The 17,124-nt window shown below is 35.5% G+C and overlaps 1 protein-coding gene and 1 long non-coding RNA gene across 2 annotated transcripts; one reads left to right on the top strand and one right to left on the bottom strand.

The window, feature by feature from the left end:
• Positions 1-1,461: 1,461 nt before the first annotated feature.
• LOC119066733 lies at positions 1,462-16,956 on the top strand. Its single transcript, XR_005085789.1, has 4 exons — positions 1,462-1,608; positions 5,233-5,238; positions 12,902-12,904; positions 16,945-16,956. It is a non-coding gene; the product is annotated as an uncharacterized LOC119066733 (long non-coding RNA).
• On the bottom strand, positions 7,953-10,464 carry LOC119066720 (DNA primase large subunit-like). Its single transcript, XM_037169334.1, has 3 exons — positions 9,994-10,464; positions 8,659-9,255; positions 7,953-8,586 (listed from the first exon to the last, which is right to left on the bottom strand). Exons 1-3 carry the CDS (start codon positions 10,383-10,385, stop codon positions 8,031-8,033), a joined length of 1,545 nt encoding a protein of 514 aa, XP_037025229.1. The 5' UTR covers positions 10,386-10,464; the 3' UTR covers positions 7,953-8,030.
• Positions 16,957-17,124: the final 168 nt, after the last annotated feature.

Below are 17,124 nucleotides of genomic sequence, written 5' to 3'. Positions count from 1 at the left end.
GTTTTTCGAAGATATCTCCGGACATTTAAACGTTAAACTTGTAAGTGATACGTCAAATAAAAGGTATTTACAATACCGATCGACAAAAAAAAAGTTTATGGAAATCGGATGACCGACTCGTGAGTTAGACCCCTTGGTGTGAAACAGGCACAGGGCGGCAAGCAGTTTTTGCTTGTAGGTCGGCCACATTTCAACATATTTCGTCTGTTTTAGCTTTATTAGATAGGTATTGACCGTACCAATCAGGGAAAAAAAAAAGTTCATGAAATTATGTTCTCCGGAGCGTGAGCTAGGTCTCTTGAAGTGAGCTCTTATCTGGCTACTCGGAAGTACAGTGAACGTGGTGTATTTTGACAATATCTCCAGTAAATTTTGACCGAATTTCATGATTTTTTTTTTGTTTGAAAGGTATTAACGAATGTAAAGCATCGGTACTATTTCCGGTCTCCTAACAAAATGGCTGCCGGCGGCCATATTGGATTTTATCAAAAGTGATATATCTTGGGAAAAATGATACTTAGAGAGTTTCTGTTAACATGGAAATAATTTGTTATGTGTGTGGGGTTTCAGGGATTCCATATATGGACATCTATATATACCTATATACAGCTATATCGAGCTATATACAGGCATATAGAGCTATATAATATCATATTTTTCTGTGAAATGTTTATTTATAGTGAAATATAGTTAAATATAGCGGTATATAGCTGTTTAAATAGGAATTTATGAAATTTGTCTTCGTACGGGGCTGTCTATATTGCCTCCGGCAATTTATTTGTATATGATAACAAGGCAAAGAGTGGATAATGTAAGGTGTTTCGTACGGGGCGGCGTTAGCTATGTTTTCTACTTGTTTTAGATTATTATTTGTAGATTCCAAATATCTAAGATTGTTGGTGTTGTTGGAGTTAAGTGGGGAAGTCAAAAAGTTGCTGTAAATATGCTCCGCCGTCCCCAATTTTTTCTTTTTTATAACATTTTTGATAGTGGACTTGCGTCACGCCCGCTTACTAACGTGCGGGCATGATATGGGATCTTTCAATTGTCGTTGGTCGTTTGAAGCTCCAATGGCACTAGTACTAGGCAGATGCTACTGCTGCGATCTTAAATATGATAGTAAATTGTAAAATTGATGTTGTTTTATATAGTACAATGTATGACAATACTAATGATGTGCAAGATGTTCTATTATAATCTGTTGAACTAAATACTTCGATGAAAAAGTTTTAGATTGGATAATGCTCGAAAACGAACGATTGAAAAGTTTGAATTAGTGTTTTATGTTCACCGAACATATTATAAAATCGAGCACAAATAAATAATTTCTATAAAAAAAAAACAATATTCTTGAAATCGCAGCCACAATCGACGAACACATCCTGGTAACTTGAAAACTTAAAGCTTACATTACCGTGCCAATTTGGTTCTCAATTTCGTAAACTTCGTATTCAGACAGGGAGTTGCGGGAATCGTTTATAATTTGTATAGTGGCTCATCATTAACGATAGATACAATACCATATTTAAAAAAAATGAAAATCGAACTTCCGAAGATTGTTCTGTTAAGTAAATGGACAATATGAATAAACTGGATAGTGTGAACGTCGTTAGAAAAAACACTTTTTGACCACTTTTGACTGTTCCTGGCCTGTGATTTTGTCACATTTCTTGGATGGAAATACTTTTTTTGAGTGCCACAACAAAATTACCGATCAAATGTGGAAATTTGAAAAAAATGTGAAATGTGAAAGTTTGGACAGCACATTTTCCGTTAATATGGTACCTACGACAAAACGGACTTTACATTCGGCAAGTACAAATTCAAATTTGCCGACATGTGACTTTCCAAGTTATGGTATGGCAATCACATCTTTTCAAATTTGCCTTTTTCACATTTTGCCATACCATAACTTGGAAAGTCACAACTAGGTCACATTTCGGCACATTTGTACTTTCCCAATGTGAAGTCCGTTTTGACGTAGATGCCTTTCTAACAGAGAATGTGCCGTCCAAACTTTCACATTTTATTTGTTCCAATGACTTGAAAAAACATATAACCAGGAATTCAAAGTTTCAAAAAGTGGAACAAAATCTGTTGTGAAGCGGTAAAGCGAATATTAACCAAACCGAATCTCCAGTCTTAGCCTATCCAAAGGCCTTGTTTTCTTTACTCTATGCATATCTTGTTCTCCATCACTTAACGAAAAAATACCAAGGCTTCCGAAAAATGAATTTAATGATATTGTTTCAAAGCCGTTTTTGTTTTAACATCCCGACTACCGACCTCTGAACTCTCGAATTTTGTTGTAACATCCCGACTACCGACCTCTGAACTCTCGAATGTACGTCATAAAATCAAAGCACCTTCCGAATAACACGGTCAATTAACTTTTGTCTTGTCTAAATATTCCGCAATGTTTCATTGAACTTTCGTTTATTTTACCAACCGTTTCATTTATTGTTTTCCATCTCGATTTCACCTTAGTGCCTTATTTAGGCCTCATTGCCTTTACCCAGGATGTGTATTATACAATGTTTCCACTTTTGAACAATTTCACCAAGTTCAAAAACTCGGTACAACAAATTTTCAATTATATATGCAGAATATTGTACGGCATCTATTTTTTTGTCAGCAAATTTATTCTTTTAGTAACAAAATTATTTATTTCATCAGCAAATTTATTCTTTTTTTCTGCAAATTTATTTTTTTTAGCAGCAAATTTAATCTTTTTTATCAGCAAATTTAGTGTTTTGTATCAGCAAAATTAGTCTTATTTTCAGCAAACTTATTAGTACTCGAACAGCATATTTATTGCTTTCTGAGCAGCAATATTACTGACTTTAAGCAGCAAAAATAATTCTTTTGCAGCAAATCCCTGGCAGCAAATTTATTACTTTGTAGTCAGCAAATTTATTGTTTTGTAATATGCACTTTTAATGCCTTCGAACAGCAAAATTAATACCTCGAAGTTATTGCTTTTTGTCAGCAAATTTATTAGTGTTTCAATTGCAAATTTATTTTTTTATAAGTAGGAAAATTACTATCTTCAATCAGCATATGTCCCGCAGTAGGACATATAAAATTATATCACTAACACCACTAACACGAAAACGTCAACTCAACAAGCGACGAAAAGTGGAACTTTCCGTTGCCTTTATTTCGAAAAACGTTGTACACAACTCGGTGATAGATCTTTTAGGCACACGATGTGTATTGTCACGCTCGACCTGCGGTATCGAGTGACAATCTACACACCTAGTGCCTAAAAAAGCATTAATCCCTCGATTTGAATGGGGCTTCGTAATTTCGCTATGCGTAATTTCTAGGATGCACACCTTTCATAATAATTTCACTTTAACTAAGTTTACGGATCGCTCGGCGTGTTAAAACGCTCTTTATGGGCAATGAATTACACAGACTAATTATTAGACGATGCGAGAGAAAAAAAATTAACTCCTAAGTTACCGACACCGTTCCGGCGCCCGGCTCGCATTGCGGCCCTCCGCTTCGCTCCGGGGCAATGGGCCGGATCGCTCGGCGTGTTAAAACGCTTTTTAAGTGCAATGAAAATTGGTATCCATTTCGTAAAAAGAAATTTATTGTCCGTGTAGTGTCAATAACTATTTACGTTGACGTAAGACGTGAAATAGTAATTTCTGCAGCTAGTTGCGAAAAGTGGTAGTTTGTGTCACTAGATGTAATGTTATCAAACGTGCGAAGCGAGCGAAGCATGTGACAAAAACTACCACTTTCACAACGTGTTGCATACAACGTTTTCTGCAACCAGCTGCGAAAAATGAACTTTTGAAAATTGTTACACTGCGATTATATATCAATAGCCGAATGGTTAGAGGTGTTGATCGATAAGCATTGGGTTTTGGTGTCCATTTCACCACTAGTGACGAAAAGAATATATGAAAATCCATTTCACCAAAAATAGATAAAAAATAGCTAAAATAAACAATTAATTTTGCTTATGACAAGAAATAAATCTGCTGACAAAAGTAGAATAAATTTGCTGTTGCAAATCAATAGAATTGCTGTTAAAAAATAGCTAAAATAAACAATTAATTTTGCTGATGACGAATAAATAAATTTGTTGACAAAAGTATTAACTTTGCTGATAGAAATAAATAAATTTGCTGCTAAAAAATAGCTAAAAAAATATTTAATTTTGCAGATTGCAAAAAAATAAATGTGCTGACAAAATAAGATTAAATTTGCTGCTTCAAAAAAATAAATTTGCAGACGAAGAATTAAATTTGGTCACAATAGCAATAAATTTGCTGAACTAAAAGAATAAATTTGCTGATAAAAAAAATAATTTTGCTGCAAAAAAAGAATAATTTTGCTGACAAAAAAAGATTTCCCAATATTGTACGTTGTATTGTATACGAAGAGAGTGGGAGTATATGGGATGCTGCCTGCCGTATTATATTTAACACAAACGGAAATCTTTCAACAAAGCATCATAAAAAAAAGGAAAACGTCAGACGAAGAGTGTTTTTCATTAAACCGTAAATTCAAATACGGATCCAGTTTCGTTCAGAAATTGCGCAAAAACGGGTAAAAATAAAGTTTAAGTTTCCGAAGTTATAAACCGTTCGTCGGTATATACAATAATCCCAATTCAATTAACTATTTATTAAAATCGATAAAATAATTCAATCAATTAAATTCGATTTTATGTTTTATTGCTACGGCAAAATTCGAAAATAATTTTCGCTATTATACTGGCAACCGAGACGGTGGTACACAATCCATAATCCGAAAACTTACGATAAAACTTTTTCTTTTTACCCAATAATCCACCATAAAATCAATCCAAATTCAAAAGTTTTCAAATCCACACAAACAATAACCATAAATTTCGCAACCCAACCAACACATCCTATATATATGTAGGTACACAAACACACAATGCACCTAATGAGAAATTAATATATCGGGAAAAGTCATGCAATATCTCGAGTGAAATGAAAATGTCGAAGGGGAAAAACTTTTATTTTTTGCAATTTTTTTATTTTTGGGTTTTTCAAACAATTTTCCGACGACTTTTGTGCATATTATCCTATCTGAAAAATTGTGTCGGTTATTGACGTTTTGCAATTTTCATATGAAAGACTTTTGCAACTATTTGGAATAGACTTTCATGTTAAAGCAGAACCACAAACATTTTTGTGAAGGTTCAAAATGCACTTTTTCCTTTTTATTGAGTTTTGGTTCGAGTTTTTAGTCTTTTTTCGACGTTTTAATTCATATGGTTTGACAGGAACGTTGACTTAACATTGCACATTTTTTTAACTCGTATTCTGTGATGCTGATTTAAAGCCTTTTGAAGTAATTCACGCCGTAAGTGCGGTCGAAATTCAAAATGGAAAGTGCGGAGGTCTTTCTAACGTAGCGTCATTTTCATACAATGAAGCGTTGAAATGTATTTTCCGGTTCACTTTTTCATCGAATCGTTCACTTAAAGTTCAAATTTTAGGCACACTTACGGCGTGAATTGTAAAAAACGGAGTCTGGCAAGCCTGCAGTCAAGACTTGATTGTATACAATAGGCTACACACGTTTTCTTTGCTACTACTAGTACGGATGTTAACGTCCTGAAGGTACACTTTAGGTTAATCTCAAATTGAGTCTTTCGGTTATGTAAAGCATTCCAGGAGTAACACTTGTGGAAGGGGTTCCAAAAAATTCGACTTGAAAATATCGAGTTGTTCAGAAAAAACCGAAAAATTTCGACAATTGTAGTTGTCTCACTCTACACTTGTCTCAACTAACAGTTACCAAAGCTTGTTGCTCAACAACACATTTGTGTCACTACTTATCTCAAAATTGTTCCCTCATGTAATGAATCATTTTCGCAGCATGCACTCTATCCTACTATTCTATTTGGAAAGCGATCGATAAAAATGCCACGACTCAAGGAAACGAGCCATCAGAACAGTCGGAGCGTTTGCTGCGACTGAGCCCCGTACAAACCCGTATATCTATTGCGTACGTGACCCTAGTGCGTCTGTCACCCTACTTTGACCGTAAGCCTATGCGCCGGTTAAAGTAGTTAAAGTAAAATTATTATGTAATGTGTACATCTTAGAAATTGCGCATAGCGCAATTACGAAGCCCCGTACGACGTTCCTCTCAAATAAAACAAAAATTTCAAATAGCCCTAAAATTTTAATTTATTGAGTATAAATACACATAGGGCCTAGTATCGGCCTCAGTCCGAGGATCCAAATTTAATTTTTTTTTTCAACTACATTCTATTCGGCCTTTGATTACCTTCCAAATCAAACAAAAATTACGGAAAACGGATGAAATTTGCTCGAGTTATATGTAAAATACACATAGGGCCCTAGTAGCGGCCTTAGTCCGAGGACCCAAATTTAATTATTTTTTTTCAACAACATTCTATTCGGTGTTCGATTATCTTTCAAATGAAGCAAAAATTACGAAAAACGGATGAAATTTACTCGAGTTGTATGTAAAATACGCATAGGGCCCTAGTAGCGGCCTTAGTCCGACGACCCAAATTTTTTTTTTTTCAACAACATTCTATTCGGCTTTTGATTACCTTCCAAATGAAACAAAAATTACGAAAAACGGATGAAATTTGCTCGAGTTATATGTAAAATACACATAGGGCCCTAGTAGCGGCCTTAGTCCAAGGACCCAAATTTAATTTTTTTTTCAACAACATTCTATTCGGTGTTCGATTATCTTTCAAATGAAACAAAAATTACGAAAAACGGATGAAATTTACTCGAGTTGTGTGTAAAATACGCATAGGGCCCTAGTAGCGGCCTTAGTCCGAGGACCCAAATTTAATTTTTTTTTTTCAACAACATTCTATTCGGCTTTCGATTACCTTCCAAATGACACAAAAATTACGAAAAACGGATGAAATTTGCTCGAGTTATATGTAAAATACACATAGGGCCCTAGTAGCGGCCTTAGGCCAAGGACCCAAATTTAATTTTTTTTCAACAACATTCTATTCGGCATTCGATTACCTTCCAAATCAAACAAAAATTACGAAAAACGAATGAAATTTACTCGAGTTCTATGTAAAATACACATAGGGCCCTAGTAGCTTTTCACTTCTAAGGCCCTAACTCACGGTCCACTCACCCAATTTTAAAAAACTTTTTTTTCCTGGATTGGTATTGACAATACCTATCATTTGCCGTGTCATTTACATTTCCATCGTTTATTTTGCCATAAATATCACCAAAAGACCTTAAATCACTTAGGTGGCCCTAACTCACGAAGGGCCGACCCGAATATGCCCATCTTCGAACTTAGCCTCACTATTTTGACTATCTTTCAGGGAAAAAAGAAATTTTTGAAATCGGATTTGATTTACTCAAGATATCGACGTGACGGACAGACGGACAGACGGACAGACGGACAGACGGACAGACGGACAGACGGCCCAAATTTTTATTGCGGATTCGTCATCTATGAACATAGGCAAACACTTTGCCCTCACCGTCTGCTTCGAATTCCATCAATTACACACGGCATCGTAATCCTATAAGCCCCTTCGTACTTCGTACGGGGCTAAAAACAAGTGCCAAACATATGGCAGCTTTTAAACTGAATCAAATGAAGCGATGGAATCAGTTCTCATCTGATTTACAAGATGAAGGCTTCTCCAGTATGGATTCGGGCCATGACGTTGTGGCGGAAGTCACAATACCTGATTTACGAGATGACGAAGTAATAATTTCTGATTGGAGCGATGGCGGAGTCTCATCCGATTTACAACATGAAATGATGGAGAAATGCACACATTTGCGTGATGAAGATGAGGCTGAAACGGAAGAATGCTACAAAATGGCCGAAGACGATAACGACGTCAGGTTTTCCTACATGGATGACGTCGACAACGAATTTTATCTCACTTCGTTCGGACTACAACTCGCGAAATTTCTTAAAAATCTAAACTGAGCGTTCGCTTTTATTACAAATCACACAGTGAAAAAATCGTTCCCATTTTGGTACAGTCTACATCACACATTTTAATAGTTAAAATCGGTTTGAGTCATCGGTTCAACGTTGTCAACAATTATGGCCGGACTTTTGGGATGATCTTTGGTCGGCGAAAGCGCTTCCCACAGATGTTTGTCATACAATAGGTCGCTTAACGAATGATCCTTAGCCGCGTCCAGCGTATGTTTGCTCCTAATCCGTTTGATCATTTGACACAAATCAAAATACCGATTCGGACTGTTGATAACTTCGCTCGCTTTGTAATCGTTCACACATTCAAAGTATTTTGTACAGGCCAACTGATAATCGTGTTTGTCGGAATAGCTTAGCACTTCGTCAACTTGAATACCATTCAGTCCGTGGGCGGTTAGTGTTGCTTTCAAATCAGTTGATTCTAAGAACTTGTACGGACAGCCGTAGCACTGTTGGAAGCTGGGAAAATTCATACTAATCAGATCAGTGCAGGAAGGTGGTGGAATGTCGATCCTTGAACCTCTTGTGCCGTAATTGAATTCGATTTGGTATCGATACTTTGAAGCCAACGGTTTGTCCTTGTTGTTGTGAGTGAATTCTTCGATCCAAAATCTGGAACAATAAAAATTGATTGGCGGTGTGATGAACAATACAAAAACCTGATCAACTGAACATCACACTCACTTCAAAGAATCCTCCAACGAAACGCCAATTCCCTTGAGAAATAGCTGGTACTGGTTGCGACCAAAGTATTTCAAATGATGTCGCTCTCTAAGCGTTTCGTGGCACATCCTCGCACACAACGGAAAATATTGCGTTGACAAATCATCCACCGATTCCATGAAATTGCATGGCTCGTCGTTCAATTCAAATCCATGTCCGGGTCGTGAGCTATGAATGATTTTCAACAAATCGACGATGCGAACATCTTCTCTGATCACGTTCATCATACGGTTCGTGGCCAGAAGTCCTTGATCTATGTACGTTCGGTGGATTGTTTCGATTATAGGACACAAATCGGTCACATAGGCGAATCCATTCTTCAGAATGCATTTACGCGCCGATACTAATTGAAGCACGCCGGTGAATTTGATTTTGAAGAACTGCAAATCGTCCAATCCATTGGATGGATCACTTTTGTGCTCTTGATTTCCCCAGATTTCTGGATAACTTTGTGGGACATAGCGGAGATTGTTGGCTCTTAAGAAATTTTGTTCTTCTTCCACTGACAGTGAGTCAAATTTAAGACGAAAAAGTTCGGTTTCACGATCAACAAACCATCTTAAGAATTATTAAAATGTTAGATAGCTCGCCCACGATAGTTCGATTCACTTATGTTACAATGTCGTAAAAGATCCATTCGAGTAAGGGGTAGCCGTGAGACAATACCTACTTCGCCCACGTTTCAACTGATCGTTCAGACCTAGACTCAGACTTCACCAAAGGAGCATGGGGCAGAATTCCACTTCAAGACCAGACATTCTTAGGAAGGTACATCGAGCCCGAAGACTGTTGTTTCAAATACCGTCAACAAGTCTCCGGTTTCCAAAGGCACTTCTAATCAGTCCTAGTAAGGGGTCGTTTGTGTCAAATGTCCAAAATATTTCAGAGACATTCATTAACCATTGACAATCATATTCCCGGCCGAGACACTCCTCAAATCGATTCTCCACGACGAAGCCATGTACGAATAAAGTAGGACAAATGTAGAAGACAGGTAAAATATCGAATTGAAGAATGTCCCGGCCCAAAAATACGTCACCAAGTTTTCTGAATCTTCAGAAAAATCAAAAATTTTGCAATCGAATTTCGCTGTAACTGTTGTATTGCACCTCTGATACTGCGTTTCCTTTGTAGAGTCAAATAATATCAGAGTCATTGCTAAAATTATCATGCAACGATGCGTAGCATTGAACAATCAGTTAATATTATTGTGATCAGAAGCTGTTGTCTCGCGGCTATCTCTAACAAAATTCGAACGAACTAATTAACAAAATAAAACAAACCGCTTGAACTCACTGTCTCAACACTTCCGATTCACAGAAATAGAACCGTAACATAAAATGTGATATGTAGTCCCTTTCTCTAGCTAGCAACAGTGTCTCAATGTTGTCCACCATACTCGGTTCAATAAGCACCACATAATTAAACAGTTTCTGGGACCTTAGCTCAGTTAAAACTTGTTCTTTCCACCCGGCACACGAATCATAATTGACATTTTTTCCACTCGTTTGCTCCAAAATATGTAACACCTTCAACCGTTCAATGACGGTGTCCTCTAGCAGCCGTAAATCAATATCATTTGCCGGGGGATGGTAATAAAATTTCACATTAAATTGATACAATTGCTCTAGTGACTCGACTATGATACTTTCACATTTATTTTTACGAATTCGACGAACAAAATCCATGTTTTATATGAACAAAATACACCGGGGAATCAGTTTGTTGTTGTTTCTGTTTTACAATGACATTTGAATGTTTTCAGTCGTCAGAAATTGGCGCCAAAACATACTGATGATGAAGTACCAAGAAGCAAGTAAGTGCAAGGTATGGTCAATGGACTAAAATACAACATCGACAAATTTTGTAAGTGTGTTTGGTGAGTATTTTTGGATGATTTATGCATCTGATTAACGAGTTGCTTCTTATTCCTTGCTACGCAATCAGATTCAATCTAATTTATAAGAAATTGTATGAAGTGGTACATTTTCTGGTATTTTTAACAACAGTTCGTTGATCCGAGAGCGCGAAGAATTGCTCCGTGTCAAATTGAAGTCAAAATATTTGTAAAATTTTCTACAAACAAAATTATTTTCCCATTCTAAATGCTGAATAAAATAAAGTTTTTGCAACTATTAGACAATTAGCTTTTCCCATGTGTTCTAAACTTTTTCCAGTAATTCCATGAACTTCAGCACAAATGGTTGTATGTACATAATACTACAATGCATAGTAGTCGAAACATTATGTTTCTTGTGAGGGGTAAAGAACAATAGACCAGCCTTTATTTTGGTTTGAATTGTCACTTCGTCGACAATAGATTAAGATTAGCTCGTTAGATATATATATGGTTAGGTAGTTGAAATCACCGACAATGGGGGGATGACTTTTTGAACATTTAGTTTCTTTATGTTACACGTGTTCGTAGTATACTTGGAAAGGTCACGCGGATGAAGATACGCGACTGTTATACACACTAGACGATAATATGGCTGATTTTCATTTAAAAAAAATTCACCTATCGGATCGTGTAATGATTAACATCGCTATGATGTGGTGAATTTTTTATATTTTAAGTCATCAGAAGACAAGACTTTCGATTGTTATCTCCCCCTAGTTTATTTTTTCAAATGCATTAACATGCTTTTTTCAGTCTGCCTTTCTGGACTCTGGTATTACTTTAATGTTTCTTTTACTGTTCCAACAGTTCCAGATATATAATGTTTTTTAAAGCTAGTACACAGTTCGTGATATAAGTACACAGTTCGTATAAGTTAAACGTCTACATCGGGTTTACATCAATCAAAATATTTGACAGATGGCTCATACATTTTCTGTCAACATTCTGCTAGTATTTTTTATGGGTCTATTTTTCCGAGGTTCTGAAAGAACAGGTTAGCCTGTTACAGGCGGCAACCAGTATTATTATCGGGTATATAGCTTCCATCGATCAAAATATTTATAATCTGCTGATTTCAAATCTTGTACTTCAATTGTTTTAACATGCATTTTCCTGTATAAATGACAATATTAACCACAGCTTGTCATTATCGATAACAGATGAAACCCACGAAGGGTGGCATCAATGTTGTTAAAGGTACTAAATGTTGTGTGAAAAGTCAGGTTTTTTTTAAAAAGTTGAAATCGTCATAAATACTTAGTTGCCACCACCTCGAATCGTTCTTTCAGAACATTGTGCTTTCCAAACATTTTTCACAAACTGTTATCTTTAAGAGACCTTTCACTGATAGGAATTTACAGGAATAAAATTGCACCAACGCAATTTCAGTGTTACTCCAAGACAATAGGCATTAAAAGCTATTGAAAATAGAAAATTTCTGTCAAGCCTCACCTCATTGCTGATGGAAGCAGAAAAGAGTTGCTCAATAGATGACTTTACGTAGACAGCATACCATTCTTAAAATTAATATAAAGTCATTCAATATTTCTCCTGCACTGCTGTTTTAGGTTTCGTTACAATCATTAACACGTGCCGATACTTATTTACTATGCCCTAATATGCATCCATTGAAATATAAATCAGTTGCGGCATATTTCCGGAAAATCTTGAAATTCTTTAACCAACGACCCTTTGAATATTTTATTGTGAAATGTTGACTTGTCCATCCCTTAAATGTTATTTATTTCGAATGTTTTATTTAGCTTTAGGTTCATGCTCAATAATTTTTGGATTCAAAACTTTTGTTCTACCACATGCCACGAAGCTGAATAAATTGTTAGAAAAGTGATTTCGGGAAGATTTAATTTTCAGTTTATTGTCAGGTGGTAGGAAGCACAATGAATTAAATATAAAAGATTTCGATTATCAACAAAACTGTGACAATCCTTCAGCTATACAGATGTAGGTGTTTGTACACAAACCCGTTTTCATGGACTAATAAAAATTGGATAGTCTAAAGGTCGTACAAAGAATTTTAATTTTACTGTCCGAAAACAATGGGACGCTTTTCTCACTAAATAAACAGGACACTTTTGTTACAGTTTCATTAAAGAAAGACGGTTATACCTTGTGTGTGTGTGTGTGTTGTAAAAGGATTTTGAAATGTGATATGGGTAAGATTATGTACGAACGAACACAGTGTGTGATATTGTGGACTTAGTAATGTGTTAAAGTAGAGACTAAACAAAGAAGACAGATGATAAGCTTAACAAATGAAGTGATTTTAGTGTTTATACGATGTAGTAGGTGGGATAAATTCTGTTTGTCCTTCAACGGTTCTGTTTACCTTGTCTTTAAAGGCATAACATTATACTGAAAGATGTTACATGCTTATAAAGAGAAGGGAAGATAGACAGCCTTTTTAGATAAGACAGAAAATCCTTTACGAAATTATTTGCCAAATAAACATGTTGAACAGATGTCGATGTCAATCTTATTACTAAATTTGAATTATTTATTACCTTTACAGACCAGCTAGGATCGATCAGCTGCTAAATCAATGTAGATATAATTTTCAAGCTTAAAAAGTGACTTTATAGCAATGAATACGAATAGCCTGCACTAGGGCGCTTTTCTATGGTGCTGTATTTTCGCTGATATCTTCTTAAAAATCGTTTTTGGAGACGACGAATAACCACAACTATGTTTGTAACAAAAAGTTTGTGACATCAATTTTTTATTTAAAGCTAACACATTTGTGGTGGCTGTAGTCTTACATTTAACAAAAAGGTTTTTTTTTGTAAAAAGCACACAGCGAAAATACAATACGAACCGCCCAAATGTTGACTCTAATTTCAGCTAAGTTTCCAATGGAAAACAAAATGGCCGCCGTGATAGAAACAAAATTGTTTTTGGTTAATTTATTAAAAATAAAAAATTATTTCAAAAAATTGAAAACATAATTTCGTGGCTCGTGACATAAGAAATGGTTTTGATATAGCAACTTATGTGATTATTCTCGATCCAATTAACCAAATTCTTCCTTTCCGAAAATTCGGAATTCCTTCGGAAAAAGAACAATAGATGTCGCTTTTGTTCTTTTCCGAAGGAATTCCGAATTTTCGGAAAGGAAGAATTTGGTTAATTGGTACTGCCGAAAAATGTACCTAAAGTGGGAAAAAAAAATTTCCTTGCAGACGTGTTTTAATTGTGAAAAATATTCGTGAAAATGAAACAATTTTATAGATGCGAAAACACATTTTTGTTAAGTAAGATTCAAATTACCAGTTCGTCCATTTTTTGTTGTATTCCATCTCTTGCATCCTGAGAATTATGTTCCCAAACATGCCCTATTTTTCGCGCAATTTTGGTTCTTGTCCGAAGCTAAACCCTTGTACACTCTTAAGAGGAATGGATGATTCGCTGAAATTGCTGCCTACATTTGTGCGCTATTTGATGGAACAAAAATCGTTTTTGAAATATGTAAAACCGCAATAACGACCATAAATATGATAACTTTCAACTAGAAATATTTTCGTTTGTTGCAGCTTCACCAGCCCTGAAAAGTCAGCAAATTGCTGAATTTTCTCACCGATGATCAAACTGCAACAAAGAAACCGTCTTTTCTGCGACTTCACATTTTCCAAAAAAGATTTTTGTAAAAAGATATCAGCAAAAATACAGTAATTAAAAAAACGCCCGAATGTAGACTTTTCATACAATCAGAGATTAAGTACGTCAAGATGTCAAAGTACGTTTCAATGGCAGTTGAGGAAAGGAAAATTTAAAAAATCGTACTTTTAATGCTCGACTGAGTAGCACTAGCACATCCTGTTGTATTTTTATTTTAATTCGCTGCAAAATGGTATCCTAGAGAAAGGAAATGAATAGAGAAAAACCATCAAAATAAATGTGAATTTAACGACTTCACCAGATCCTCTATATAAGACCTGGTTTTAGCAGTGCTAAGATTGAACTATTCTACTCCAATTTCGGATTCAGAGTAAATCAAAATATTTATGGGACTGGTGGATTTTATCCGCATTACCATATCGACATGGCCCAGGTATTTATACGGAATTTTTATTGTTGCAAATCGCTAACATTTTCCGATCACGTTCCTACCATTTAAATGTGATGACAGATTTACCGAAAATGATATCAAAAGACACAGACCCCGTCATTTCCGTAACATATCTAAACATATGCACAATACCGTTCGAGACGAAGACGACAAACCCAATATTTGTGAAAGTACCAAAAACGACTAAAAGGAGCAGACAAAAATAAAAGAAAATGTCTTTGCGAGTAATACGAAATGATTGGAAAGCTTATAACGAAAATCGGTCCCTATACGCTCCTCTGCGACGTTGATATTGCCTACATTTTTTTCGTTGCTTTTTTCTCACCGTTCTACCATTTTATGTACCTCTCTGTATGAAACATATATAAACGAATATACACCATGGCACTTAGATTCATGCAAGACACTTCCCTTTTCCTTTAATATAACATATGAGGATTTACTTTGATGTTCTCCATATAAATAGGTTAGGTAGATGATGGGCGAATATAGAATATATAACTTATATACGGAAGAGGAAGATGCTTTATCAAAAAATATAAGACGAGAGGAAAGAAAAAAAAAGTTTGTGTGAAAAATACGCAAAATTTATATCGAAGAATGAAAAATATTCCAATGAAGTAATCCTTTCGTGTATAAAAATGATTCATTTTTGTTGGTATCAGGGGTGTATATTGAAATATTTGAATAAACGAGAGAAATAAAAACTCGCAAAATCTAATAACACAACAACAAATCATACTCCGATACGAAATGTGAACCAAATATCTTTGTGTTCTCTTTATACTTATTTTCCTATGCTTTTTTTTCTGTCATACACAAAGCGAGAAGTGAGGATTCGGGGTTCCACTTTTTCGTGTGAGATTTGAGAGGTATATAGTAGGTAGACAAACATACGTGATCTGAGAAAAAAGGAATATTTTTCATAGATATATCCCGAAAATCGTCCGTATGTAACACTTTGAACGGATCCATTTTTCAAAGTTTTAGTGCTACTTTTACGGTAGTGGAAAACATAGAATTCCAATCAATCGCATAAAATATCCCGAATATATTGGTGTACATGCAACGATTTATTGGTAGTTTCGTTTACGAGAAATGCTGAATTGGTTTCAAACTGGATTCGAAACTATTTGGAATGGCTGGTTCAACCAGAATATTTATTTTCCGGTTGTTTTTGTGTAAAGATTCGATGGCGTCTTAGGGAAAGTTTGCGGTGAGGTTTGTGAAATGATTGTGTTTCTGAGGTATATTAAAGGCAAACAAAAATTAAAGCATTGAGGTTATGTGTACTCAAGCATGGTTATAATATTGGTTAAAGCATAATAAAGGAATGGAACCGATCACTGTACCCTTGTTAAAATAATAAGGATACCGACTATCGAGAACTACAGCTCTATCGAGAAGTTGTATTATAACTCTCGAGAAATGTAGTGCTGGAATCAGTTTCTACGGAAGGACAGACTCCCACACTGCTTCCACAAAGTTACCAAAGTGTAGGCCTCCCACGCTTTAAGAATCCTCCTATTTTAGGACGTTTAGAAAGTGTTTAGACCTCGGTTTTAGGAGATTTTTGGGAGCTGTCGTTCGCTGGGAAAAATATGTTTTAAAGACCATAAAATTCATATTTTTGCCTTTGATTTCCTACGTGCAAAGTATTGACTTGGGTTTTTGCAAGCGGTCGATTCTACAGGATCGGAAATGGTTCTATCCAGAAAAATTGTAGTCACCTAAAGTCAACAAAAGGCTCTAAGATTCGAAGTCTCATTTTAGGAGTTTTAGGAGATTTAGTAGTTTTCAGTATTATTTTTGAAATTATAGAAGTTTTAGGAGATTTTAGGAGGTGTGGGAGACATGAGAACGGCAACTTGATAAGGAATATCTGTTCGTGCAACAAGAGAAAGAAAGTTCATAGAAATCGATTCATTAGACAGTTTAATCGGCAAGGGTCATAAAATAAGTTTTTTAGAGAATAAAAAGTTCTACGGAAATCTGTCGCATAGGTGGGTTAATTCCCTTGACTGATAAACTGAACAAAAGACGTTTAAACTTTCGTTTGTTTTACACGCACGGAATTTTTAAAACCGACACACTTTCTGTTTTGTGATTCACTGGCTTTTGGTGAGTTTTGCATGCATTTTTATATGGATGACATTGAACTGTGTTGAATTGAAATCAATAACTTAAGTAAGACATAGAAATGTGTTGGTTTTCAAAATTCCGCGGGCGTAATTTCAAAACTTAATTCACTAAATAAAACCAGACGACACAGTCCCAAACGTGCTGCAATAAGTTAAAATCGCTGCAAAAAATATAATTTTTACCATTAGCCATATATTTTGGTCAGGTTACAATCCATACACGAATTTTTACCGTTTGCCATAAATTTTGGTCAGGTTACATTCCATACACTAAATTCTGCCAATTTTTCATTTATTTTGGT

This window comes from Bradysia coprophila, chromosome IV (genome assembly GCF_014529535.1).
Source record: "Bradysia coprophila strain Holo2 chromosome IV, BU_Bcop_v1, whole genome shotgun sequence".
NCBI classification, from domain to species: domain Eukaryota; kingdom Metazoa; phylum Arthropoda; class Insecta; order Diptera; family Sciaridae; genus Bradysia; species Bradysia coprophila.
This window is presented reverse-complemented; position numbering and strand designations above follow the sequence as displayed.